Raw genomic sequence first — 27697 nt, 5'->3', positions numbered from 1 at the left:
CCCCTGCGGTCGACGCAGGATGGAGAGCTCATCCTTCCAAACCATCAGGTGAGACTAAGGAGGGGACATCAAGGGTGATCTGTGGGAAGACAACGAGAGTGGGGAAGGTGGGTTGACACTCAATTCTACGGGTGGTTAATTCCTCTTCTCCTTTGCAGAAGAATATTCCTGCGAGCCAGACAAACTAGGCTGAGCGGGCCAGTCCAGTCAGTCATCTCGGCGCTACACGTCACGCTGGTGGAAACAACAGCGGCCCAGTTCCGGTCGACGCCCCCGTGGGAACCAGGTGAGAGTAACAGAACGCGAAGACTACCCACAAATACCCACCTGGGCGTCATGGAGACCTCGGAAACTGATCAGTTGGCCCAATTATTAGGGGAATTAAGGGCCGAAGTGCATTCCGCCCGCCAAGAAACCAATGCCCTCAGGAGGGAACTGATAGTGTCAAAAGAACAAACTGATGAGTTGGCCAGACAACTATTACAGAGCCAGGCTCGACAAACACCTTTACCAGGACTTGGGGCAAGTCCATCTCCTGTACCATCGAGTAACCCGGTGCAGATAAATTTACCTGGAGCCGTTCCTTTGCCTCCGCCTGAACGCTTTGCCGGAGACCCAAAAGGGTTTGCAACATTCATGAATCAATGCCGCTTGCACTTTTTATGTAGACCTGGAGCTTTCCCAAACGATCAGGCCAAGGTAGCCTTTGTACTGTCATATCTCAGCGGCAGTGCGGCGGATTGGTCCATTCCACTAGTTAACCAGGATGACCCGATTCTTCGAGATTTCCAGGGTTTTCGAACAAGCATGGAAAGACTATTCGCCCAACACTCCCGAGGACAGGCTTTTGGACAACAAACTTTTATCCCTACGTCAAGGTAACCAGGATCTTTTATCTTACATTGCAACTTTCAATAGATTAGTAGTGGAAACCGAATGGCCTGAAGCCAAGCGAATCACATTATTCCATCAAGGACTTCGGGGAGAACTCAAAGATGTTTTGGCCCTAGTGGTCCAGCTCGATCACAGACTTCAAACCAGGAAGGCTGACCGAACCAAGTTTGAGAACAGGGTGTTGGTTAAAACCCACGTAAGCTCCAAGGGAGTAGATGTCTCAGAACCTATGCAAATCGGTGGGGTTAAAGGACCCTTAACCCAGAAGGAAAGAGATAGAAGGCGGCAACTGCAATTATGTTTATATTGTGGAACTACTGGTCATTTTCTTTGGAACTGCCCTGTAAAATCACCCAAGAAACTTATAGGAGCAGCAGACGAAAACCATGTGAAATCTAACTCGGGAAACGACCACGCCCAGCAAGCGTAGAGGTCCGCTTGCCGAGCTTAAAGAAGGACATTCTGACCTCGCATTTCACCATACCCATGGTCCTTGTAGATCCAGTGCAGCCATCACGCACGCACGCGGTAAAGGCGTACGTAGACAGTGGAGCCATAGGAAATTACTTGGACTGGGAATTGGCTACCAGGATGAATCTATCTCTCACCCGCAAGACCACGGCAGATGTTGTCACCACTGTAGATGGAACGGAAATTGCCTCTGGACCCGTAACTCATTCCACTGCAGAGATGACATTGCTGAGTCAAGATGGGCATCGAGAGGCTATGGTGTTTGACTTAATCAAGGCCCCACAGTTTCAGCTGATACTGGTGATACCTTGGTTGGAAAAACATAATCCCTGTATTGATTGGCGAGAGAAGAGACTAACCTTCCCAGAATGTGCTCACACCTGCTACCCAAGGAAAACTCAAAACTCAGTCCTGGCCCCAGTAATTCCAGTAGCCATACAATTACCTGTTGAATACCAAGACTTTCAGGATGTCTTCCAAAAGGAACAGGCAAACACCTTACCACCTCACAGATCGTATGATTGTCAAATAGATCTTGTACCTGGAGCACAACCACCTTGCAGCAGAATCTATGCCCTTACGGAACCCGAAAATCTCCATTTGCACCAGTACCTAGACCAGTACCTTGCTAATGGCTTCATTCGCCCGTCCAAGTGCCCTGCATCTTCAGCTTTGTTCTTCGTACCGAAAAAGGAAGACGACCTTAGAACATGTATAGACTACCGCGCACTGAATCAGATAACCATCAAGAATGGATACCCACTGCCTTTGATCCCAGAACTACTAGACCAGGTGAAGGACGCTTGTATATACACGAAACTAGACCTTCGGGGGGCATATCATCTGGTACGTGTCAAAGAGGGTGACGGATGGAAGACTGCTTTTCGCACCAAGTACGGACTATTTGAGTACCAGGTGATGCCCTTCGGACTATGCAATGCACCAGCAGCCTTCCAGTTCTTCATGAACAATGTCCTCCGAGAGCTTATCGAGGTTTGTGTGGTCATGTACATCGACGACATCTTAGTATACTCTTTATCAGAATCTGAGCATGTAAAACACGTCCGAGCAGTCCTAGAGAAGTTACACCAGCATAAATTATATGCTAAACTGGAAAAGTGCATCTTCCACACTACGGAAGTGGAATTCCTTGGATTTATTCTGACCCCGAGAGGAATCCGGATGGATACACGAAAAGTGGATGCCATTCTTAATTGGCCTTCTCCAAGTTCAATCAAAGGAGTTCAAAGCATGCTTGGCTTTGCCAATTTCTACCGCAGGTTTATCCCAGACTTCTCGCACATTGTACATCCCATTACGACGCTATTGCGAAAAAACAAATGCTTTGTGTGGACAGAGGAAGCCGAGAACGCCTTCTAAGAGTTAAAAGCTAAATTCACATCTGCTCCCATATTAAGACACCCGCGCCCCGAGCTTCCCTACATAGTGGAAACAGATGCATCCAGTTCAGCCATGGGAGCAGTCCTTTCCCAAAAGGATCCCGAAACTAACCAGCTTCACCCAGTGGCGTTTTGGTCAAGAAAATGTTCAGCCCCCGAATTAAACTATGCTATAACCGACAAGGAGCTGCTGGCCATCAAGTCCGCCTTCAAGGCTTGGCGGCACTATCTACTGGGTGCCAGACATACCATCACGGTCATCACCGATCACCGCAACTTACAATACCTAAAGACAGCCAAAGCCCAATCTTCGTGCCAACTCCGTTGGGCATTGTTCTTCGCCGAGTTTGATTTTGTAATAACCTATCGACCAGGTTGTAAGAATGGTAAAGCAGACGCCTTGTCCTGGAGTGGAATGGGAGAAGCAGAAATAACTTTAGAACCCGTACCCATAATTCCGGAACAGAGAAACCTTGGCCTGACATCCATACAGACACTGGAGGACATTCATAACAAGATCCACCAACTCTTTGATTCCGTTGCCCTACAGGACTGGGCAAAGATAGGTCCAGAGTACTCTGTCAACGATGATTTACCTTATTACCAAGGCCGGCTATTTTTACCGCAAAAAGAACTACAGGAACTTGTCATTTCCCATTACCATGACACCTTAATAGAAGGGCATCCGGGTATTGCAAAAACCGAAGCTAAAATTAGGAAGCAATTTTGGTGGCCCACCTGGCGAAAGGATGTCAAGTCATTTGTCATGTCTTGTGGCATTTGCGCACAAAATAAAGGGCAAAAGAAAAAACCTGCTGGATTATTGTAACCATTAGACATACCACCTACCCTTTGGCATACCTTGTCATTAGACTTTATCACGGATTTACCCCCGTACCAAGGTTACAATACCATTCTAGTTATTGTAGATCTTTTTTCTAAAATGGCCAACTTCATTCCTTTAAAAGGGATACCTTCAGCTTCAATCCTGGCCAAGGAATTCCTTGAAAATGTTGTCCGCTGCTAGGCTTTCCTTCAGTGTTAATTTCAGATCGGGGCAGTCAATTCATTTCACATTTGTGGAGGAAATGCTGCCAACTGGCACAAATTGATGTTAGGCATTCGACCAGTCACCACCCTCAGACCGACGATCAAACGGAGAGGACCAACCAGACTCTTGAACAGTATCTCCGTTGTATGCTACATCATTCTGAGGGGAATTGGAAAGACATTCTGTGGATCGCAGAGTATGCATACAATAATTCCGTACACTCAGGAACTGGACAAAGTCCTTTTTTTACCATTTATGGGCACCATCCTCGAACCTCGGATTTGGACTCACCCCAGCATTTAGAGATGCCCGCAGTGGACCATCTCCACGCTGTTATTACACAAGCCTTTAAAGAAGCAACCATCCATTTGCAAAAGGCTAAGGAAAAATACAAAAAGGATGAGGATCAGCACAGAAGTGAAGCTCCTCAATACCAAATAGGGGACCAAGTATGGTTAGCCACTAAGCACTTACCACTCAAGGGGACTCGGACCTTTAACCCCAGGTATTTGGGACCTTTTTCTGTCAAGGCAATTATTAACCCAGTGGCCGTCAAGTTGGACCTACCTGCTCATATGCAAATCCATCCCGTCTTCCACGTGTCTCTTTTGAAGCCAGTGCAACCAGGAACTAGGCTAACCACTCCACCTGAACCTATCCTCATAGACGTGGAGCCCGAGTTCGAAGTAAAGAATATTTTGGACTCAAAAAGAGTGAGATCAAAACTCTTTTACCTAATTGACTGGAAAGGTTATGGTCCGCAGGAAAGGTCTTGGGAACCTAGTGACAAACGTGCATGCACCTCGTTTAGTGAAGAGGTTCCATCGGGAATTTCCAGACAAACCACGGCCAAGGGGGAGAACGACTTTAGGAGGGGCCTTGAGGGGGAGTGCTGTCATGATGCCTGCCCCCGGAAGACCAGACCAGGCCCAGCAGCCCCGGAAGCAGGCATCATACCACTTGGAGCATGCCCAAAAGTCCCAGTTAGGGGCTGTTTGGGTGCAGTCCTGGCGCCTATGGCGCCAGGCTGATAAAGATAAAGTCAGTCCTGGCGCCATGGGCGCCAGGCTCATTATTGATAACTTACCTGAAGCAGACCATGCTGCATACTCACCTGAGGCAGACCATGCTGCATGAAGACTCAAGCCAAATGAGGCTTAGGAGGGACTATTTTACTGAAGGGACTATTTTGTTACTTGGGTGGGGCTGTGGAAGAATACTTACCTGGATCTTCTTCCAAGGCTATTTAAACCACGCCAGAGCTCATCCTTCCAAACCATCAGGTGAGACTAAGGAGGGGACATCAAGAGTGATCTGTGGGAAGACAACGGGAGTGGGGAAGGTGGGTTGAAGGTGGGTTGACACTCAATTCCACGGGTGGTTAATTCCTCTTCTCCTTTGCAGAAGAATATTCCTGCGAGCCAGACAAACTAGGCTGAGCGGGCCAGTCCAGTCAGTCATCTCGGCGCTACACGTCACACTGGTGGAAACAACAGCGGCCCAGTTCCGGTCGACGCCCCTGTGGGAACCAGGTGAGCGTAACAGCACCTGATTAGGACTACCTTATTGTGTAAGGACCAAACATTGTATCTCTGGTTTGTTGATTATTCAAAAGCGTTTGATGCTGTTATAAGTCAATGGTTTTGTGATAAATTGGAAGGCTGGGGAATTGATCCTGGATTATTATATTTCATTCAGCAACTACATTCTGGTACTTCGTTAAGATAAGGTTAAATGTGGAAGGTCAATTACCTGCTGAAAATACCACAATTGTGGGGTAAAGCCAGGTTGCGTAATTGCTCCCCGTTTATATAACCTTTACGTAGTAGATCTGTCTTCAGCTATGGAGAGTGTTAACAATTTTCTTCCTTGTATTAATACTACTGCACTGTCATGGATATCCTATGTGGACGATATCGTGATTATGGACTGGACGGCGGTATGTCTCCAGTGTAATTTGAATGCCTTGCTGAAGAACTGAAATGAAAATGGTTTAGTGCTTAATATTATTAAAACAAAAATTATGAAAGTGGGTACTAGTAATGTGTGTATAGTAACTAGTATATGGAAGATCAATGGGATTATAGTTGAGGTAGTGGAAAGTTATCTGGATTCAGGGGTAATGATTGGGTCTCACTTGGGAAAGGAATTGATGTGTCGATCAATTCAACAAAAAGTATTAGGAAAATTCCTGTTGATTAAATCATTTATATCGGCATATGGAGGAGATTCTCCGTGGAAGAGATGATTAAGCTTTAGAGTGTGAGTTTTGTTCCATCTATATTGTATGGATGATATGTGTTTCAGAAAAGGAAATCCTCTGGCTCAAAAAAAGTCAGGCTGAAACATGGCAGAGATCGGTGGGGCTCCCTATTGCAGTGACATTGTGGTGTTGTGCTGTGAATCTGGCCTGACTTCTATTTTTACATTAGGGACGATTGGGAGAAGCTGCTTATATTTGAAAATTCTGAGTATGGATGAGTGTGAAGCATCTTTGTTGGGGCTGTTCACTACACATAATGTTTGTGGTTCTCAAGCATTTTTAATTTTTGTCAGGGCGGTTATGGACTTACATTCTAATATTGGATTCTGCGTCACCTTGCCCATTAATGTGGGCCTTAAGAATAAGGAAATTAAGCAGAAGGTCACAATTTGGGATAGGATGGAGCTGCTTGATTATCTCTCAGGAAAAAAAGTATGGTAATTATATGAAGGAGCGGTTTTATTTTCCCAAACCTTTTAGTTATTTTTGCAAAACAGATAATCAATAGCTCACTGCATTTTTTATTTGTATTTGTTTTGATATTTTACACACTATGAATAATCTGGGTGTATGTTCCAATATCCCCCTAGCACAGAGAGGGTGCCGTTTATGTCGAAGGAAATAAGGATAGCGAGGCATTGTATTGACTGCATGTTTCATGATGGAAAGTAATTATTTAAAGGGATATGGTACATCTGTAGCAAATATTGGTCATATTGCAGGAGATCAATTGGGTCTCAGATTTTCTCTGGATCACCTTTAATTATTAATACTGCAGCATTTTATATCTCGCAGGTATTCCAAAGTAAGTTGAATTGTATGCAAGGGATGGGTATGTAGTAACTGATGTTTTCATTTTGATATAGACAGCATTACAAGGATGGATTATTTATTGATGAAGTTTGAAGTAGTGTTGTAAATTGATGTTTTTTCATTATTTGTTTGATGAATTGACGAATTTGTTTGTACATTTGTGTGAAGGTTTATTGTTAACCAATGCTGAATACATTAAAAATAGATTAAAGCAATATTACATTTTCTATACTATCTGTTGTGTACACAGTCCCATTTATTCGCTGAGCAGTGTGGGATTCTGAGCATTATTTATTTATTGACTTATGTTTAAACACTTTTAAGCTCAGAGCGACTTGTGAATATACCCAGCATTTAAAAGAAAGGCTGCCATGTCTCAATCTAAGAGCCAAGCTCTGGATTGGCTATAATAACTTCCAGCCAGACACATATATCTGGAAGGGTTGTGGATCTTTATTGTTCAATGGTCTCCAACCAAGTGGCCAGGATAATGTTCCCAAAGGCAGCAAAGACTTACCAGCTGACATTGACTGTTCAATTACAAGAGATTCAAAGTCTTCTCTTTGAGATGGGCGTCCACAAACACCAGGAGCATTTAGCTTAAGAAAAGGTGACCTGTAAAGAGAACAAAACATGTCTGAAAATGTGATGAAAACAGAACATGATAGCACAGCATAAGAATACACAAGGTCCTTGCTACACAATTGAGCAACAATTAGAAAGGGAAAAAGGTGATCGAAACAGGAAGGTTCATTTTGAACATCGAATTCTCAGAATTTACAAGTACAGTTGCCTCTTATGAAGGTAAGTAGGTAAGTGCCCTTACTTGTCGTGTGATGTTGCCCATTGCACACATGAGATGGAGTGCCTGGCCTGCTAGTTGTAGGCACTCACAATCACTGTCATATCAAATGCAAAGGTAGCCTCAGCAAACATGTGCCTCATTTGAATGAGGGGAATCACAAGGATCATAAGCCATTCACCTGCCAACACAAGCGTTATGATCTTTAGCAGAAACAAACGACCTGTAGTTGTTTTAGACCACAACTCAAAATAAATTCATACATTGTGCAGTCACATTCTGGACAGCATGGCTAAAGGTCACCATAGAATGTGTGGCAGATCTACCTGTCCACATTGGATCTAGTGTGGGAACCCACAGGTACTGTACTTTTCTGGTGGCAAAACCACATCAATGTCTTCACAATGCTCCTGTGCTGCTCATGAACCACAGGGAAACGCTGCCCATACGGGCTCACATTACTGCTTGACCAGGCTGATTTCTCTGCAAGCCATACTGCCTCTATGGTTTAATATATCTTGCAGCCTCTGCCAAGTTGAATATTAAGTAATCAGAACACATACCCAGTACTCCACCATCTCCATTGAGAATGGTCATACAAGTTGAGATCATCAAATGAGCAATTTCCCTGTTTGACAACACTAAAGAAGAAACATGCAATATTCACATCATGTATGTAGATCATATACCTGAAAGCCTACTACTCTATATGGCAAAGCCTCCATTTCTAGTAAACACATCAACATAGAATTGAATTTGAGGGGACCCTTAAATCTATTTATTTAATCATTTGTTGAAGTTTTACACAGTACTAGATGAAATTAAATATCACATGAGAACATGCAGGATGGGAGTTAGGACTGTGAAGTGTTAGGATCAGACATGCCATTTAGATTATGAATCTAGTCAGACATATCACTTACCACAGTATGAGATTTTTAAGAGGAGAACATATTGCTGGGGAAGACTGGCTGGGGTTTGTGCTGGTCCACAGATGGGGTAGGGGGTGTTTGCAACAGTAGATTTCATCGAGGTAGACATCATCACATTTCTTACAATGACCTTTGCCAAAAATATATCTGGGGGATGGGTTTAGGTGAATAATTAATGTAGAGGGATTAAAGGGGTGCTGTGTGGGTCTCCCACGCATATATTTGTGGCAAAACCTTCCACTAAAAAAAGTACTCAATGATTTCTACTTTTATTAAAGAAAGTCAAAGAAATCACATAGAACCTCATAGATATGAGCAGAGCCTGGGATTGCAAACTGCATAATCTCTTACTAGGCCGCCATTGCAAATGTGTGGTGAGGGGTGAATCCACTGCGGAGAACGTTAGGAACTGCATGGTGTTTGCTGAAGCGGCAGTGAGAAGACAGGCCCCTGGTGTTCTACTCGATGAAGCATACAGTAAGTGTAGAACTAATATTGCAAAATCGGAGAAGGAAAAGGAAGATGAACACCAGCCATGCAGGTAGAAAAAGTGTTCTTTACCATGCACTTGCACGGTGCATGGTTTTAATTGGTTTGCAATTGCCATAGCTCCGATACAAAAATAATAGAAATTAGGCAGGGCCATAGGAGCATTTGCCTCGCAAACAAAATATGTACATTGGTTCGTTTTCATAGTGAAATTGTGCTCTAAAAAGTATGGGCAATTTCTGAGAGAGTTAAAATTAAAACCGCTATTGTGAATTTGACAAATGACTATTGATTTTCAAGAGCACATGGAGTAGTGGTTTCTAAACTTCTACTCAGCCCCATACTGTTATTTAACCAGCAGTGATCTCAGTCATAAAGTTGAATCAGGCACCCAGTGACTGCAACACCTCCTTCACCGATTTAATGTTGCATTTGCTGACCTCAGGTTGTAACAGCCTTCAAGTGGTTTTGAGTCTGCATGGACGCATCCAAACACCAATAGTGCATGACGCACCAAATAAAAGAAATGTCCACGGCTCTATAAAATAAGACTTGATTTAGATTAAAAGGACGGACAACCAATTAAAAACAGTAACAACTCACCACTGAAATGAAATGAACAGTGAATGCAGACTTTAGGTGAAAGGGGCACTCTGGGTATGAAGAACAGGAGTCTTGCAGAAAAGTCAAAGACAGTCAAGAATATTTCTTTCAAGGTATAAAGGTATACAGTGGGGCTTAATAGTCACTAGGGAAAATAGAACATGACCGGATGGAAAGGATGTTCAAATCCACCTCGTTCAAATGCTCGACTGGGTCTAAATACGTGAAGGCAGCGATTCACCTTCAATGGTGAGCTGGCTTGATTGGGCCCCATGATGCAATGTGGTTCGACAAGCAGTAACTGTTCACAGCTCAAAGAAGCTTGAGACGGGGGGCAATGATTAGGTCAGCGTGGCTCAAATGCGCTCAAAATGGCTTAAAGTGTACAGTGTCAAAGGCAGCTCCAATGGGTTGTTGCAGTGTCTCAAATGCATTTAGAGCACTGACAGTGGATCAAATAGGCTCAAAATTGCAGAGAGTGAGATAGCTTCTTTGGTTATTTGCTGTGAAACGCTCCACTGGGTCTCTAAGAAAAGCGTGAGTCCATTTTTTGCCCTTCACATCCAGGAAGTTTGCCAGGTACCATCAGTAGGCAGAGTCATGGATACCACTGTCCAACGGCAGTCAGGTTACATCAAATGGTCCTCAGAAGTTGATACTGTGAAGTTCTGTGAAGTTCTTCACCCTCCTTGGAAGTCCTTACTTTCAGCTCAATGACTAGGGACTTTGGACAGTCTTTTTCCCAACAAGGTTCCAATGAAATGATGTATGTAGCATCCAGAAGATGGTTCGGTGAAGAGGATTCAAACAAGATTCAGTTAGGGGGCATTATAAAGTCATTTTGCCACAGCGGATTGGTCAAATCAAGCTTTCTGTCAGGGGCCAGGAAGTTAGGATGGCTCACAGGAAGGAAGTGTGCTCTAGGAATTTTCAAAATTGTGGGACCCTTCTTTTAGGGTACAGATCCATTACTCAGCTACACTATACTTCATCCTCTCCTTCACCCTCTCCCCTATGCCTGAATGACAAGAAAATGACAGTAAATAGCCCATGGTGTGACTTCCGCATTCTTTGGCTGAGACCTCAATGAAATACCCAGATCCCACCCTTCCACCTAAGAGTATGTTCTTCCTAATGGGAAGGTGTCAAACCTTTCCAGAAGAGAAAACAAGAGACATTCAGAGCTAGACACAGCACGTTGTGCATGAAACTGCCAGCCCCAGACACCAATACACAGTGCCCTGACAGCTGCTCGAGTCACAGTAAGTCAGTTGATAATAAAACTACATCAGATGGGGTCTGGCATTTATAATTGTGTTTCTTCATAAGCCACTATAACACATTGGATAAGATAACAATTTACATTTAAGCAATGGGCCGTCAACAGGCCATGTGGATACATACAGTAATTTATGGTTTGAACCATGGGTGTCCACCCTTAGAGTCAGCCCATGGCTGTGCGAATTAATGGCATTCCAGCAGGTTGATCAGAAATGCATGTTGTTCAGGGGGCGCTGCTGAGCAGCCAAGGAAGATGGCTGCCTAGTCTGGAAGCTCCGTCCTTGCCATATCGGCGTCCATCTGCAACATTTTTCCAAACCACTGCTGCGTTTCTGTTGCTGAGACTCTCCTGCGATTGTGGCCGAAAATTGGGGTGAAAATGCTGCCGCTGACCGGAGTTTGGGCAGCTCGGCCTGCTGCGGCTGCCCGAACTGCAGGACCACGCGAGGCCCGCGGGGCCGGCGGTTACTGGGACCCTGGCGCCGCTGCCTTCCGGCGATCGCCGGCGCACCGCCTTCTGCGGGTGTCCTCCCTGATCCTGTGGCCTGGGCCGGATCTGGGGCCGCGGACGCTCTGGCCCGTGCTTCGTGGGACTCCGGCGGGCCGCTGTCTGGCGGCGGGCGGAGCGGCCTGAGCCGTGGGGCCGGGGCCGGGCGCTGTGCCTCGCCAAGGCGGGCGCGTCGCCTCCTCGCCTGCGAGCCCTGGAGCTGCCTGGGCTGACCATCTGGGCAGCGACTATCATCGCCATCCTCGTTGGCCCTCGGGCCGTTGAACAAGCGGGCCTTCCAGCTCACCTTAAGACCTCGCCAAGAGACTCTCCGTGCCCACTTCCTCCCCACCAGTGGACCCTGGGATCGCCCGGGTAAATCACTGAGACCGAGACTGCGGTCCCCGTTGAGCAGGCGGGCCCTCCCGGCTCGCCTCACGTATCTTTCGCGGGGCCTGCCACCTTGGTGAGGGGGCTTGTGCTTGCGAGCCGGACACAACTACCAACAACCTCCTAAAGTCGACCCCCGAACATCGCCATGGAGTGGAGCCTCCTGGAGACACGCGGATAGCCCACCCTGCGAATTGGAAGAGGTGGGTGCTCTTAATTGTGATTTCCCGGCCTATTGCTTGATATCAATGCCTGCAGATAACCCGGCTCTGCCTCCCCCGGATACTCTCGATCAGTAAGGATCGTTGGGCTAACTTCTGTTGACAGGGAGCGGGACACTTCGACACCTCTTTGACATCGCACTAGCGGCCTACTTTTGCCTGTTGGGGTGCCACACCACGTACATGCTTCACCTAGACCCTGAGGTAGGGAGGGGCTGCCCTTTTTTCTCAAATACCCGCAGAGAGGAACGGTATCGCCTGAACACGCCGAGCCGGGTTTTTACCCCCGCATCCCACCTACCTTTCTGGCGGTGCGCTCCAGTCCTCCTCCACCACCTATATCGTTGAGCTGGCCCTGACCCTGCCCCCCGAAGAATGGCTAATAGATCGCGTACCACTAGCAAAGCTGGGGCTATGGACAAATACGCCAAAGCAACACCCAGGGGAGACCAGGCATCGTCCGCTACAGCCCAGGAGGAGGGCGACCCTCGGCCGGACCCCCCACAGACGGACCTGGCTGCTATGATGGAATCCATGGCTAAAAACTTTGCAGCGTTCCATGAAAAACTGGATGACATTAATGCGAATGTGGCGTCATTAAGGGCTAAGCTCGACCAACACGGGGCCAGAATCACTGAAGTGGAGCAGAGGACGGGCACCACTGAAGACAATGTCCAGGAACTGCAAAGCACAGTATCAGAGCTTGTCCGTGACATGAAACAGGTCAAATCTAAATGTGATGACCTTGAATCGAGATCGCGGAGAAATAACATTCGCATAATTGGGGTCCCCGAGACTGCACTTAAAGGACGCATGGAACTTGCGGTGGAAAAACTCATTAGAGATCTCCTGGATGACCCTGAGCTCTCGCCATTCTTCACGATCGAAAGGGCTCACCGCTCCCTGGCACCCCGCCCGCGACCCGGGGACTTCCCCAGACCTATCATAGCAAAACTCCTCAGCTACAAGGACAGGGATCACATACTCCACCTGGCCAGAGAGAAGGGGGAATTAAGAATGGATTCACAAACGATCAGGATCTTCCCCGATTTTTCAGTGGGTGTCCAATTGGAGAGACGCAGATTCACTGGGGTGAAGAAAATTTTATGCGACAGGAAGATTGAATACGCTATGCTCTTCCCTGCGCGCCTTAAATTCACTCATCGGAACAAGCTCTACTTCTTCACAGTCCCGGACGAGGCTGTGAAATTCATTGAGGCGCAGATCCCGCTGGCGGAGCCGCCTGCGGTCCCGATGGACAACGATTAGAACTGGCCACTGTCCTTCTATTATGTGTCTGTTTTGTTGCCCATTAATATAGGCATCCTTGCTCTGTAACCTCATTTATGATAGCCGAGCTTATGATTATGTTACTTGTTCAAGATTCGTGTCATCACTGGTGGGTAGGATAGCAGCGGTGGCCCCCACTGCAGCTGCAATTCCTGTAGAATCTAAATGTTTGTATCTTCGCCCCGGTTGGGCTTTCTCTCAAACACTGCCAAGTTGGGGATGGCAGCTAATAGTTCACGTTAGGGGTGGGTATCCACACACTGCTAGTTGGGACAGGGCGGTGAGGGTGGGGGTTGGAAAGTTGGGGTAGGTTATATTCAAAATGGCATGGGGGCTAAGACGGGCTACACACGGTGGCAGTGGTGCTGCATGGCAGCACTCATGGCGTTTGTCAGAGGCACGGCTTTTACTTGGGATGTTCCGTAAGACACCCACATGGCGATTAAAATGATGTCATGGAATGTACGTGGCCTGACGAATTTCACGAAATCCCGTAGGATCGCGGCCTACGCACAGCGACACGGGGTCAAGGTTCTCCTACTACAAGAGACACATGCCCTTAAACATCTATCGTCGAGCATTGCACAAACCTGGGGTGCCAACAGATACTTCACCCAATACTCCACCCAAGCTAGAGGGGTCCTGACTCTTATCCATAAATCTATTCAATTTAATCTCCGTTCATCATACATTGACCCTGAAGGCAGATATGTAATCCTGCATTGCACCTTGGCTCATGAGGAATGCCTACTGGTCAACGTGTACGCGCCCAACATCGACACCCCCGAGTTCTTTGATGCAGTGACGGCCATACTTATGAAATACATAGACGTCCCCATAATATGGGGGGGGGCATGAACCTAACACTGGACAGTTTACTGGACAGGACGACGACCAGTTGCAGACCCACACCAAGAGCGACCAAGCGGCTTCTCTCACATATGGGCTCCCTCAATTTACACGATATATGGAGAACGCTCCACCCCCACGACAGAGACTATACTTTCTATTCCACTGTCCACGACAGCTCCTCGAGAATAGACCTGTTCCTACTCTCTGGCAGACTGATAGGGAAAGTCTCAGATGTCACGATACTTGCACGCACGCTATCTGATCACTCCCCTGTACTCCTACAGATCCAACTCGGTGACGCAGTGCCCCTAAGACCCCACTGGCTCTTCAAATCCACCGCCCTATCAGATATCGTCTTTAAAGCTGAGATCCTAGCCGACATAACCACATTCTTCGAACAGAACAACACAACTGATACGTCCGAGGGGACCCGATGGGAGGCGTTCAAGGCGTACATCAGGGGGATGTGCATCTCCAGGGAAGCTGGGGTCCTGAAAACTATAAGGCAGTCCTTAACCAACTCGGAAACCAAACTTAAAGCACTTGAACAGGACTATCTGACCACTCAGTCCCCAATGACCCTAGCTGCGATCAGATCCGAACTGGAAAAGTTTGAATCACACGCCATAAGAGAGATACAATACTTTACATGCCCTGTTGCGGCCCGCAAATATGGGGAGGGGGACAGACCAGGTAGAACCCTGGCCAGGCTAGTCCGTGCTGAGACTGGTGGGACCCGCATTGATAGCATCATAGACAGCAATGGAATGCGGCACTGGTCGGATCGGTCCATACTAGACACTTTCACTAACTTCTATGCCAATCTGTATGGTCCCCAACCAGAACACTCGGCCCATGACCTAGACGACCTCCTTGAGAACATCCCTATGACCCTTATCTCCCAAGACACCCGTGAAATATTAGACGCCCCATTTACCCTAGAGGAGATAGTTCAGGTGATATCGAACCTCCCCAAAAACAAGGCGCCGGGCCCGGATGGGCTCACCTCCGAATTCTACCAGGAGCATGTGGCCATACTAGCGCCTGTGCTACATGGGGTCTGGGCCGAATCACTCCGTCTGAATTGCCTTCCCCCCTCCCTCAGAGAAGCTTTAATAACTGTCCTCCCCAAACCTGGTAAACCCCCGGACGAATGTGGGTCTTATAGGCCTCTATCCCTTATTAATACCGACACGAAAATCTTTGCTAAAATAATTGCCGTCAGGTTTCTCCCTTTCATGTCCCACATGATTCATGAAGACCAAGGTGGGTTCATCCTGGGCCGATCCACGGCACTAAACATACGTCGCCTGTTTAATGTAATGTCTAGAATTGACCCAGGCGCGGACGCTGTGGCGGTCACACTAGATGCCCAAAAGGCTTTTGATATGGTCTCGTGGCAATATCTGTGGGCCGTACTGGAGAAAATGGGTGTAGGCCCCAAAATGACCTCTTACATAAAACTACTATACACAGACCCACGGGCTAGGGTTCTTGTAAATTCTGCTCTTTCCTCTCCCATCACACTACACAGGGGCACTCGTCAGGGATGTCCCTTCTCTCCTCTCCTGTTTGCGTTCGCCATAGAACCCATGGCTGATCATATAAGGGGTCGGCACGGCAGTAAAGGCATATGATTACTGGATGCACCAGAGATCATCTCTCTATATGCAGACGATGTGCTCCTGTATGTCAGAAATCCTTCCACATTCTTGGACCCGATCATTCGAGACATCACCAAGATAGGTACATTCTCAGGTTTCACAATCAACTACTCTAAGTCCGAAATCTTCCCTCTCACTGCGGCGACCCAACGACCATCCTGTGAGTACCCGCTGCGCTGGTTCCCGGATGGGGTGAGGTATCTCGGGGTACAAATATCACTCGACAGGGCCTCTCTAATAACAGATAACTATGAGGCAACAGCCCTCCTAGTTTGCTCCAAGTTCTCCAAATGGCGCAAACTACCTTTATCCCTGGCGGGCAGACTATCTCTAATAAAGATGGTGGTGGTCCCTAAACTCCTGTATGTCTTCGCTAACGTCCCGATTTGGCCTGGGAACCAATACTTCAAGAAGCTCCATACGGAGTGCGCACAATTCCTTTGGCACCCAGGCTCAGTCCGAAAGAAATGGCAACACATGACGCCGCCCTATGACAAAGGCGGGTTCACGGCCCCAGACCTTCGCCTATACTGGAATGCTGCACAGGCCCATCACGCCTCTCACTGGTACACGCTCCAAGATCCGCCCATACACGTAAAACTTGAGAAACTGGCGGGAGGTGGAACCAATATAATGTCCTTGTTATTAAACCGCGCATTCCAAACAGACGCCCAGGCGGACCCGGTGGCCGCTACACTTAGGGCCTGGAGGAACATCCTGGGCTCGGACCGGGAACAGCACCCATACTACAAATGGCTTCCTCTGTGGCAGTTCCCCGGGCTCCCCCCCACACATGACCCCAATCTCATACGCTACTGGGAAAACCTGGGATACCATGCCCTGGCAGACCTCTTCCCTAACAGGGTTTTTATTACCCCCCAGACATGGCACCCTGATCACTCCAACTCTCCACTCGAAATGCTGCAGTATTATAGGCTTAGAGCTGCAGTACGGACAATGTGGCCTTCATACCCTATGGAACCCCCAGACTCTCCTGAAATACAATATATAGCAAATTCAGGTAACACCAGGAGCATAATTTCTAATTTGTACAAAATACAACTGAATAATATTGCGGACAACTCTCTTAAACTACGCGAGTCTTGGGCTAAGGAGCTTGGAGTTGAAATCACAGATGATCTCTGGAGCAAAATGTGTACACACACACGTAAGGTCTCCCTGAGCGCCAGATTCCGATGCATACAATTTAAACTCCTCAACAGACTCTATTACACACCGTATAAAGTCGCATCATTCACTGGCACCCCGACCCCTTTGTGTCCCAAATGCAAATCGCGTGAGGCGGACCACGTACACATGTTCTGGGCTTGCCCTGCCCTCGACACATTCTGGACGGCTGTGACAGAGGCACTCTCCGAAATAGCTGGCTCTCAGTTAACTATGGAACCACTTGCCATACTATTTGGTGCTTGGGAGGGTAAGAATGTAAAGAAAATGTCAAAATTTATTAATGTAAGTATCATGGTGGCCAAAAGATGCATATTACAATGCTGGAAGCGCCGCAATCCTCCCACTTTCAAGATGTGGCTGAAAGCCCTTACATGGACACAAATGTGCGAGGAGGAGTACATTGGATCCCTACCTCCGACATCCCGCCCCAAAAATGTCTGGTCGGAATTTTGCAGCTACTTAAATAGCAGAGAGGTAATGGAACTGACCTCATCTCCCCTCCAGGACAATGAGATAGGCCACGTGTGAACTAAACTCTCTCTTTTCTTTTTGTCTTTTTGCTTTTTCTTTGTGCTGCTTGTCGCCTTCCTACGATGTCAGATGCTGTTAATGCCATGTAATTTGAACCGTGCCTGTCTTGACCTTTATGCCAATAAATAAAAGGTTTAAAAAAAAAGAAATGCATGTTGTTCTGTAACTACTATGCTGACAAATCATATTGCAGCTGCTAGTGTGTCAGTAGACACAGTCCAGCACACGTACACATGTGTGTGCTATACATTTTTAGCATGGGTCTTTGGAAAGTGAGGACTGTTTACCAGAGTTCACATTCTGAGATAGAAAACCAGCTCCAATTTGCGTAGCAAAATGTAAATACACTTATCATAGTACACCCTTGCAGATAGCAGTCTGTCACACTGAACATGAAGAAGCATTAATATGGTGGAGGTTTTTCATTGTGCAGACTTTTGCACATGTAATTGGAGTGCTGGTGAATATTGATTTTTTTATTTGAGAGAAGTTTAGCAGGTGACTATATCTACTGACTTAAGATCATGAATGTGAAGATGTATCCTTTAGCTATATGTCAACTTCATGAGTCAGCAGATGCGTCTGGACTCTAGAGGTGCCCACAGTCCCATTACCTGCCACATGAGATGAAAACAGGCAAGTCATTGTTAGTAGTCACCCTTTACGTGTTTTCTATTTGCTGGTATGCACTAATTGATAATCATAGTTGGTTATAAAGGGAAGAAGCAATGGCGTGTGAGGAAGTATAGGCGTTTTTGGTTTCAGATAGCATAGTAATGTGGAACAGGGCTAACAATATTATTTAGGCCCTGTGCAGATTTGAGCAAGGTATTGGAGGAAGTTTTGAGTTCTTTATGTTTCATGTGACCAGATGATGGTCTTCAGTCAGCCAATCAGCTTCTGTGAAATGGCTGCTGATATTGGTTTGAGAGACAAACTTCTTTCTCATCCTGCACTTCTGCCCTCAAACTAGTATGCTCCCTTTGGCCTCAAGGGTAAGTCTCCTGCACTGTCTCAGGTTAATAAAATGAAGACTAACCAAATTAATAAATAATTATTGTTAGAACTATTTGAAGGTTATATTCAAGCAAGTTTGTACATTCTTCTGGTTCGTTTGACTAAACTTATTGTTACTTTTCTTGTTATTTTATCGATTCTTCTATAAAATCCACCACATTGATTCCAGTCACAAATCAGGATATTTCTTTTCCGCCAAATTGATTCCTCTGACCAGTGAAGATTTTTGTCTCTTACAAAGTTCTCCACATTGATCTGTCTCACCAATATAGATATTTTTCCGTCCAAGTTGGTTCCTCTCACCAATACTTATATTCACCAATACATATATTTACTCGTGTCTTATTACTGGCCTCTCTCATTGCAACCCTCTGAATGCTATTTCATATTGTAAATTAAGTAATAATTATTTATTTGCATTTTTAAAGCACTCACACAGCCCAGGGCATCGAAGCGCTGTTACAGGAATATGTCTTAGTTGCGTATTTATAATGCGCTTAATATCCAGAAGATTCTAAGCGCGAACCCGGGGATCGCTCGTGTCGTCTTGTTTCCAAGAAGAGCACATTGCAGCTGAGCTATCATATGTATATATTCTTTTCTCAGAAATAAATTATTTTCCCTTATTTTCAGATACATTCAAATCAATTATATTGGTGCTATGGGTGAGAAACATCAATTTGGAGGACTTTATAAAATGCAAATATCTATATTTGAGAGAAATTGATTTGGAGTGCAGAAGTATTTGTATTGGTGAGAGGACTCACTTTGGCGGAATTTATAAAGAAACAATAAAGTGATAGGACAAGTAAAATACATTTGTTGGAAACAATCAGAAGAATATACATAGTTCCTTGAATATAAGCGTCTACTCGTGCAAATATAGAACATTCATTATGGTACTTGAACTATCATTGAGAAAGTGTTTTATCCTGGCTGCTGACATTGTTGGAAATAGGATGTGCGGAACTTGCATTAGAGAACAACCTTCATTGTGGCAGGCCCAGACATATTCATCATACCATTTGTACATGTGTAAAACATGTGTAAATAAAACGTTTGCTGCAGCTTTTCATAGTTTTTCATATTTCATGTCTTTTTTGAAATCTTTCAGATCATGGGATCAATTTATGCAATCTAAAACAGGAATGATCTTCTAAATGTTGTCTGCTGATATTGAGGTTGGTGGCTAGTGTCAGACAGCAGATTTAGCAGTAGAGGGCATTGTGATCACCCACATTTTCCTTCTAATTTCGTAATCTCTCTGCTGGTGGTCCACAACTCCTTTAGTTTATTACCTCTGCCTTCACTGTTTAGTCAAATTCAGACATGTGCTGATTCGGAAAAAGACATATCACTGTAACTTTAAGGCTCATATCTGATATGCTTCTCAAGAGGGGCACTGTGCCTCAGCCAAGGAGTAACTCTGCTACATGCCACACACACTGTGCTTTTAGTTTAGGAGTTCTTATGGACATTGCAGACGCCAGTTAAGATGCAATGATTGTGTAACACAGCACTAACCATGAGGCAGTGCAACTCTGGACACTCTTAGCTTAAACATCAATGAGGCTTCACCCTGGAATGACGGCAGTTTTATTGCAGCCTTAGAGTGAAGTAGCTGTCCCAGCCACATAATTTATTTATTTATTTATTATTTGCTTGTTAGGCACTTACACAATAAGAATATACTGTTTCAAAGTGCCCACATGGCAAGGAGGAAGGGAGAGTTGGGAAATACATTACAATATTACAACACAATATTTAAGAGCAGAGTTGGAAGAGGGAGGGGGACAAACCTACTATACCTTGTGAGTATTCAGAACGTGCAAGTGCAGAACGGAAGAGGGAAGACGTTGTAAGCGCTGCAGAGTCCGAGCCCATGGGTGACCTTGGATGTAGTGCTAGGAATATAGAGTGCTACAAGGCCTGGGCCACGGGAGGTGTAAGTGCGAGTCTCCAGAGTGGAGGGGGTGCAGATGCAAAGTGCTGTGGAAAGACAGGAGCTAGGAAAAATTGGTGTGGGAGGACAAGGCCCAGAGGATGCTTAAGGGCCAAGGACACCGATTCAGCAACTGTGGATTAGCAAAGGAGACAAGGAGGCAAGGAGGAGAAAAAGAGGAAAGTCATAAGGAGCTTCTGGAATTTGAGAAGCTCCCGCTCAAGGCACAGGGGGAGGGAGAGGCTATTCCTAAGGAGGGAGCCCGCAGAAGTATGTGAGTGACCCCCTGCCCTCTGTTTAGCAAAATGCTTTACACACAAGGAGTTGGTGCCAGAGGAGCGAAGTGGTCTAGAGGGAGAGTATTTAGTGAGATAAAGTTGAAGATAGTTTTGGTCCCAGGGCCCAGACAGTCTTGTGCAGAGGGATTTGAATTTAATCTGTGCATCAACCGGAGCCAACAAAGACTTTTTTAGTGCAGGAGAGATGTGGTCCTTGGGCTTAAGGCCAAAGATATGTCTTGATTCCATATTCTGGATAAGCTGGAGGGGTCGCAGAGTGGAAGAAGGAAGATTCAGTAGAAGGCTGTTACAGTAGTCAAGTCTAGAGAGAACCAGGGCTTGAGTCACATTGAGCCTCTGAGGGAAAGTAAGAAAAGGTAGAATTTTTTTGAGAAGGAAGAGCTGATAGTTGGACTTTTTGACAATGTACTGAGTGTGAGGGAGGAAAGAAAGAGATGAGTCAAAGATGACTCCACGTTTTCTTGCTTCAGTTGAAGGTGCAGGGGAGAGCCCAAGGAGGAATGCCAGAGTGAAGGGAGGAAGGAGGGAGAAGGGGTCTCAAAGGGAAGTATTTCAGTTTTACAGGCGTTGAGGCAGAGATCATTGGAGGCACACCAGGACTGACTGGCAGATAGGCAGTCAGGGATGATGGAGGGTGCAAGAGGTTCAGCAGGGAGTCTGAAGAAGAACTCTGTGTTGTCTGCATAACACTGGAAGTTGGAGGAGAAAGTGGAGATGAGGCGTGCAAGGAGAGCAAGGCAGATGTTAAAGAGCCAGGGGGAGAGTATAGAGCCCTGAGGGACACCATAGCTGGAGGTGGAAGTAGGAGAGGAGAATAGGCCCAGGCTGACTTGGGAAGAGTGGTTAGTGAGGAAAGAGGACAGCCAATCCAGTCCCCGTTCCGAGTTACCAAGCATATCATGGAGCCTTTGTATGAAGATGGAATGGTTCACTTTATCAAATGCAGATGAGAGATCGAGAAGGATAAGGACAGCTGGGGTGTTGGAGTCAAGGAATGCGAGCAGTTCTTCACGGGTGTTCAGAAGAGCAGTTTCCGTGCCTCTGGATGCTCGGAATCCAGATTGATGGTCGTGGAGGTCGTGGAGGTGTAAGAGGATTGAATTCAACACTACAGCTAAGTCAATGCCTAGTCTGGGATACTGAATGGAAACCATTGATATATATTTATGTCCAGTTCATGAGTTCTGGATGACTACCCCTATATAACACCCCTCTCTTAGAATCCCCCTGACCCCACTGAGCCAAGAAGTAGTTCTGTTTTGCAAGTTTAAAAGGTTTATTTGAAAAAAAATTAACAGTATATATATATATCACACTTTTATAATGAATTAATAATTAATATAACACTTAAAACATGAGCAGTGATCAACAGTGAATAATGTCCTACTAGTAAACTTATTTGGTTACCCAGGAGTAATATAAGGATTAGGTAGCACACTTGTGAATAGGAACAGAAGAATAAGGTGGTAGAGAATGCTTTATGTAAGTTCAGATGGATGCAATGTTGAATGAAAATGCAGTACAGAAAATACTCAATATGATTTCAACAAAACAATGTAATCACTTTTCTCTGGCAATCCACCCCCCCCCCTTATGCAATGTAAGGAAATGAAGAGTAGCACACAGTTCTCAGACATGCAATCAAAATGTAATTCAGTTCAACCCAGCAGGCTTAGACTACGGATAGAAGTTGAAACACAGGCAAAATGCTTTGAATATGGTGACAATGCAGTGAGAAATATGCTGAAAATGCCTTTAATTCCCTTTAGGGTGAGTGATAGCTACTTTATATGAGTTCAGGATAACTTTAACAATGCTCTAGGAGTAACTAGCAGGTTAAACAAGTTTTTGGCAAAGTAAAGCAAGGAAGCTGCCGCTTTTCACACGTGAGAGAAATCAGCTGATATCACAAGTCGGTTTTAGATTCATTGAAAAGCTGAGATTCTAAGCTTTCAGAGGAAAGAGGAAAGTTACAGCAAGTTTCTAGCCCAAACGGTTCCAAAGATATGACCGATTTTGTAAAGGTCGTTTTTCGAATTTAAAGTAACTCAGGTGATAGCTTTTAAAAATGACAGGTGACAGCTATGCGGCTGCAGAATTGACAAGTGACAGTTAGGAGGCAGTTCTAGTTAGATTAAATAGATTGAATTATATCACTGGAAACTAAGAGATTTGGTTTCACACCGTCCTAGCTGTACTCACAATGTATTTGGAAGGTCTAGGTCTCACGGATCGGGTCAAGATGGCTTCGGTTCTGGTTTCGCCCCGGACGGTCTCTGCGCACAGCCTCTGGTCTCTGCTCTGCTGGTCTGGTCTGACACTGCTCCTGGCCCGGCTCCTGGATCTCTGGGTACAGCGTCTGTGCACAGCTCCTGGATTTTTCTGCACAGCTTTCTCTGGACACAGCGCTGATCTGCACGGCTCCTGGATGCTGCTACCGCTGTTAGGTTTGCTGGATGCTGAGGCCTGCTGAGAAGAGTTCTCAGTTTGTGGGTTTAGGCCTTTGCTTTGAGTTCTGAATCAAGTTCTTTGGAGTTTTAAAGTCTAAGTGTTGGATCTGGTATCTTCTGGATGTTGTGTGGTTCGGCAGAGTGCGTTGCAGCAACTGGATTTGAATGTCCCTACCTGTCCCAGCAGTCTCTTTTTATGTGTTTTGAAAATGGGTGTGTGCCTGGGCCTAGCTAAGCCTGCCCCTCTCTACTTGTCATTGGCCCAATTCTCCCCTCTCCCATGATTGGGGGAAGGAAATGAGAGTCAGAGTGATGCTGTAGGTTTTATGGGTCAGAGGATCCTCCCCTGGTCAGTTTGCCCACAAATCTATATTTGATTCAAATACATATTGCACAGATACACAGTTGTTTAAAATTACATGTACCCATCGCATATCACATGAGGTATACTCTGTTCAAACTCTGCTCTTCCTGGGGGCTTGCATTCAGAAATGGCAACATTTTGCACTTTTTAGCTGGTCTTGCAATATCGGACATTTACCCAAATTTACACACATGTGCGCAAGGAGTATGGACATTAATTGATGAAGTGTCAGATTTTTAACATGCAGACATTTGGAGTGAAACCCTATTTTCCGCTAGCAACCCCCAGATCATACCACCAGGTCCTAAAACCTCTTAAAATGTGGGCAGAAAAATCACAGGAATTATGGTATCATTTAGCTAATTTTGACAAGTCCGCACCATGAGTTATGCATCTTTCTTAAAATCATATTCTGGCCAACAGGGGTGTGTCTTCCCAGGTCACATGGTGTAGAAACCAGTTTATCCAGTTTCTGCCAAGCTCAGAGACCCTGCCCCTCCCAACTTCTGCCAAGAGGAAGCTATTTTACGGCCCCCCCAATAAACCATCTGCATGGGCCCTGGAAGGCCCATTGTTCAAGAGGAAGCCATTTATGACCTCCCTCCAATAAACCCTCTGCCTGGGTCCTTTGTTTAGTCTCTAGCAGTCCCTTGGTAATTCAATCAGAGCGGGGTAACCTCCCCTCAGAATGCAGCCAGGCCTGAGAACTGCTGTGGATCCAGTTTCACTCCAATTGGGGGGAAGTTGTCAGGCAGAATTCAGTTCCTTAAGCCAGGCCCCAGCTAATGTCACTTTTAGTTACCCAGTTTTCTGCATTCAAATAAAAATAACAATTTTTACACACGCAGCTAGAATGCTGATTCTAAGTTCAAAACTATGACATTTTAACAGTGACAAACTATGTGGCAGTCACAAGTCTGTCCCTCAGTTTATTTACACATTTTGATTTTTGATAATTTTAAATCCAGTTTCAGTTTAAGCCACTGCAGACCTGCAGAGCTCAGCCAGTCTTGTTATAAACCTTCAAGTCACTTCAGAATATAACTTTACATTGTATCCACCTCTCAGTAAGTCTTTCTTTGGCCTGCTTTGGGTTCATTTATTCAGTTTTACACAAATGTCTGGTGTTGTTTTAAAATGCCGGCTTTCTGATAGTGGTGAGCACCAGTATTGCAGCCATTTCTGGGATCTGCCTTGGATTCAAGCATTTCAAACAAGAGATATTACATGGAAGTATATTCTCCAGGTTCAACACATGGCACTGGTGTTTTTCCTTTGGCACCCATTCCACTCATGCTTGCACTGGTGGGTGGCAGGTTAGGCAACCATTTTGGTGTGGTCAGGACACCCAACAAAGCCCCCCCACGCGACTGCACTTTGAATTTGAGTCGATGGGGAGTCGGGTGCACAGAAGGTGATGACCCACGCAATGGTATGTCCGCATAATCTTCTTCCAATTCTGCAAATGGCACAGTTCAGCATCTTTTCCTCCATCCGGTACTGATCGATCGGTTCTCCTCGCCGGTCCTGATGGGAATATTGGGCGGTACCCCGGGCCCCTTGGGTCTTTGCTCCCGGTCTCCGGATCGTCCTCCTTGGCCAGTCTCCAGGTTTTCTTTCTCCTAGGACGACAAAGGAAAAGTGGCAATACCTATTCATGGACATTTCTCCCCCACCATTGATATAGTGGGGTGGCATATATATTTTAGAACTCAACAGATATGAATATGCACATTTTTTTAAATTAAGCGACAAGAACACATAAACTTGAGAAACACAGAATTTGATAGGCTATATGTAGGATATTTTAGGGTTGGAACTGAATTACTCTGAAGCGGCCCCCTCTGGTATTGCAGAGGACTCCTCCAGTTGCTGCAGAGTGTGCCTGGGATGGCAACACTTTAGCTGATTTATATGTACCCACTTGTCTTCCCCCTCTGCCAAACCGCCTTTGGGGATGCGGATCTTGTAGGCCACAGGGGAGATCTTGTCTATAATCTCAAAGGGTCCCTTCCATGTAGGCAAGAATTTTCGCTGTTTTGCCTGGTTTCTTCGGAAGTTGTATAAATAGACCCGATCCCCCACCTGATATTCCTTCCTGGAAGTTTTCAGGTCACTGTGGATCTTCATACTCTCGGCTGATCTTTCTAGATTCCGCTGAGCATAGGCAAAAGCATGTTGAAGGTGTTTCCTTAAATTCTCCACATATTCATGAGTTGTGGAGGCATTTATCAACGTTTGCTCTTGGGTTCTGTAGAGCAAATGCTGGGGAAGCACCATCTTGCGTCCAGTCATCAACTCAAATGGTGACATTTTGGTTGCAGATGAAGGGGTAGATCTGATGGCCATTAGGACCAGAGGTAATCGGATATCCCAACTTGGCCCAGAATCTGCCACAAACTTCTTTAATATGCTCACAATGGTTTGGTTGTATCTCTCCACTGCTCCAGAAGAAGCTGGCTTGTAAGCAATGTCCTTTTAACCCCCAGTATCTCCCACATCTTTGTCATTACTTCACTGGTGAAGTGGCTACCCCTGTCTGACTCAATCCTTTGAGGTAGACCAAAACGGGAAAAGATGTGGTTAATCATCAGGGCAGCTGCTGTTTCCGCCTTGCAGTTTGGGGCTGGGAGACATTCCACCCACTTGGTAAACAAGCATGCAACGGTCAACATGTACTTGTTTCCTCTGGACGAGCGGATTACACGGCCTACAAAGTCGATTTGCAAATCTGACCATGGCAGTGTCATCCCCCTCTTTTGGAGGGTTGCACGGTGCGTGAGGGATGATGGCTGAAATTGTGCACACACAAGACACCCCTTCAAGTATTGATCGAGGTCCTGCCCCATGTGTGGCCAGTATGCAACCTCTCTTAAGATTTCCAATGTTGTGTGAAACCCCCTATGACTGGCGGTGGCCGCATCATGGGCGTGACTTAGCATCAGGCTTCAGAATGAGGTAGGAACCACCCACTGATCGTGGCCAGCTTTGAATTTCCTTACCAACAAACCGTCTTGGATCCGGAACATTTTTGGACATTTCATCAACACTCTTAGGTCCTCTTTCCCAATGTAATCGGTATCCGTCAGAGGAAAGTTCTCAGGGTCCTCAAGGTGTTGGTAAAACTAACCAATAATTGGATCCCCCTTCTGAGCTGTAATCAAATCAGCATCAGGGGTCTCCTTGCTCCATTGGGCAGTTGAAAGATCATTGTGAGCATTTGTCTGGGACCTAGTGATAGCAGTGACCTGGATTTCCCCCAACAGGGACTCTATTCCGATTAGATCCCCTTGGATGGCCCCGGTTTTGGCCAGCTGATCAGCTAAGTCATTTCCAGTTTTGTCTGGTCCCTCTACTTTGGAATGACTCTTGATCTTTTTCCAGTAGATGGTCATCCCATTCGATGTGACCAGATCATCAATGTTTTGGATTAAATTCCCATGTTTCAGGGGTTTGTTATTAGCGCATAACATGCCTCTGGTTTTCCAGTTGACCAGGTGCTCCACGAACCCGTTCCGTACATAATCTGAATCTGTGATTATGACCAGTTTGTGGAGTTGATGCTGGACAGCAGTGAGGATGGCCTGATGCACAGCAATCAATTCTGCCACCTGACTACTTTGGGGACCAATTTTGTATCCAGCGGAGGGTTCTGGGAACTCCTTCACCCATGCATTCCCTACGCCAGCCACCAGTTCTTTCTCCCCGTTGTTGTCAACATGGTAAGAGCATCCATCCACATAGACAGTGGGCATTCCCTCACACTTGTCTTCTTCAAAGACTTTGTGTGGGGAATTAAGGTATGCCTCCGTGTTGTCCTTGATTTTTAGACTTTCGTCCTCGAGACAGTTTTCTCTGGCACAATCATGCAAGTCAGCCAGACCTTGCGCGAGGGGACTCGTCTTGTTTTGGCCATATCTGACCTCCACAGGAAAGCCTTGCATTGACAGAATCCGGGAAGTAATTCGGGAATTACTTACATTCCCGGCCCAGATTCTGT

General features: G+C 45.9%; 1 protein-coding gene across 1 annotated transcript in view; it reads right to left on the bottom strand.

Moving 5' to 3' along the window:
- GUCY1A1 (guanylate cyclase 1 soluble subunit alpha 1) overlaps positions 1–27697 on the bottom strand; it is a 545497-nt gene that overhangs the window by 210612 nt on the left and 307188 nt on the right. Inside the window, exon 4 of the mRNA XM_069631322.1 lies at positions 7410–7507. Coding sequence (XP_069487423.1) covers positions 7410–7507 — 98 coding nt within the window. The remainder of the gene's footprint in view (positions 1–7409; positions 7508–27697) is intronic.

Source organism: Ambystoma mexicanum, chromosome 6q, assembly GCF_040938575.1.
Source record: "Ambystoma mexicanum isolate Mex_15411 chromosome 6q, UKY_AmexF1_1, whole genome shotgun sequence".
Classification (NCBI taxonomy): Eukaryota; Metazoa; Chordata; class Amphibia; order Caudata; family Ambystomatidae; genus Ambystoma; species Ambystoma mexicanum.
The sequence above is the reverse complement of the archived record's forward strand: the minus strand, read 5'-3'. Positions and strand labels throughout refer to the sequence as shown.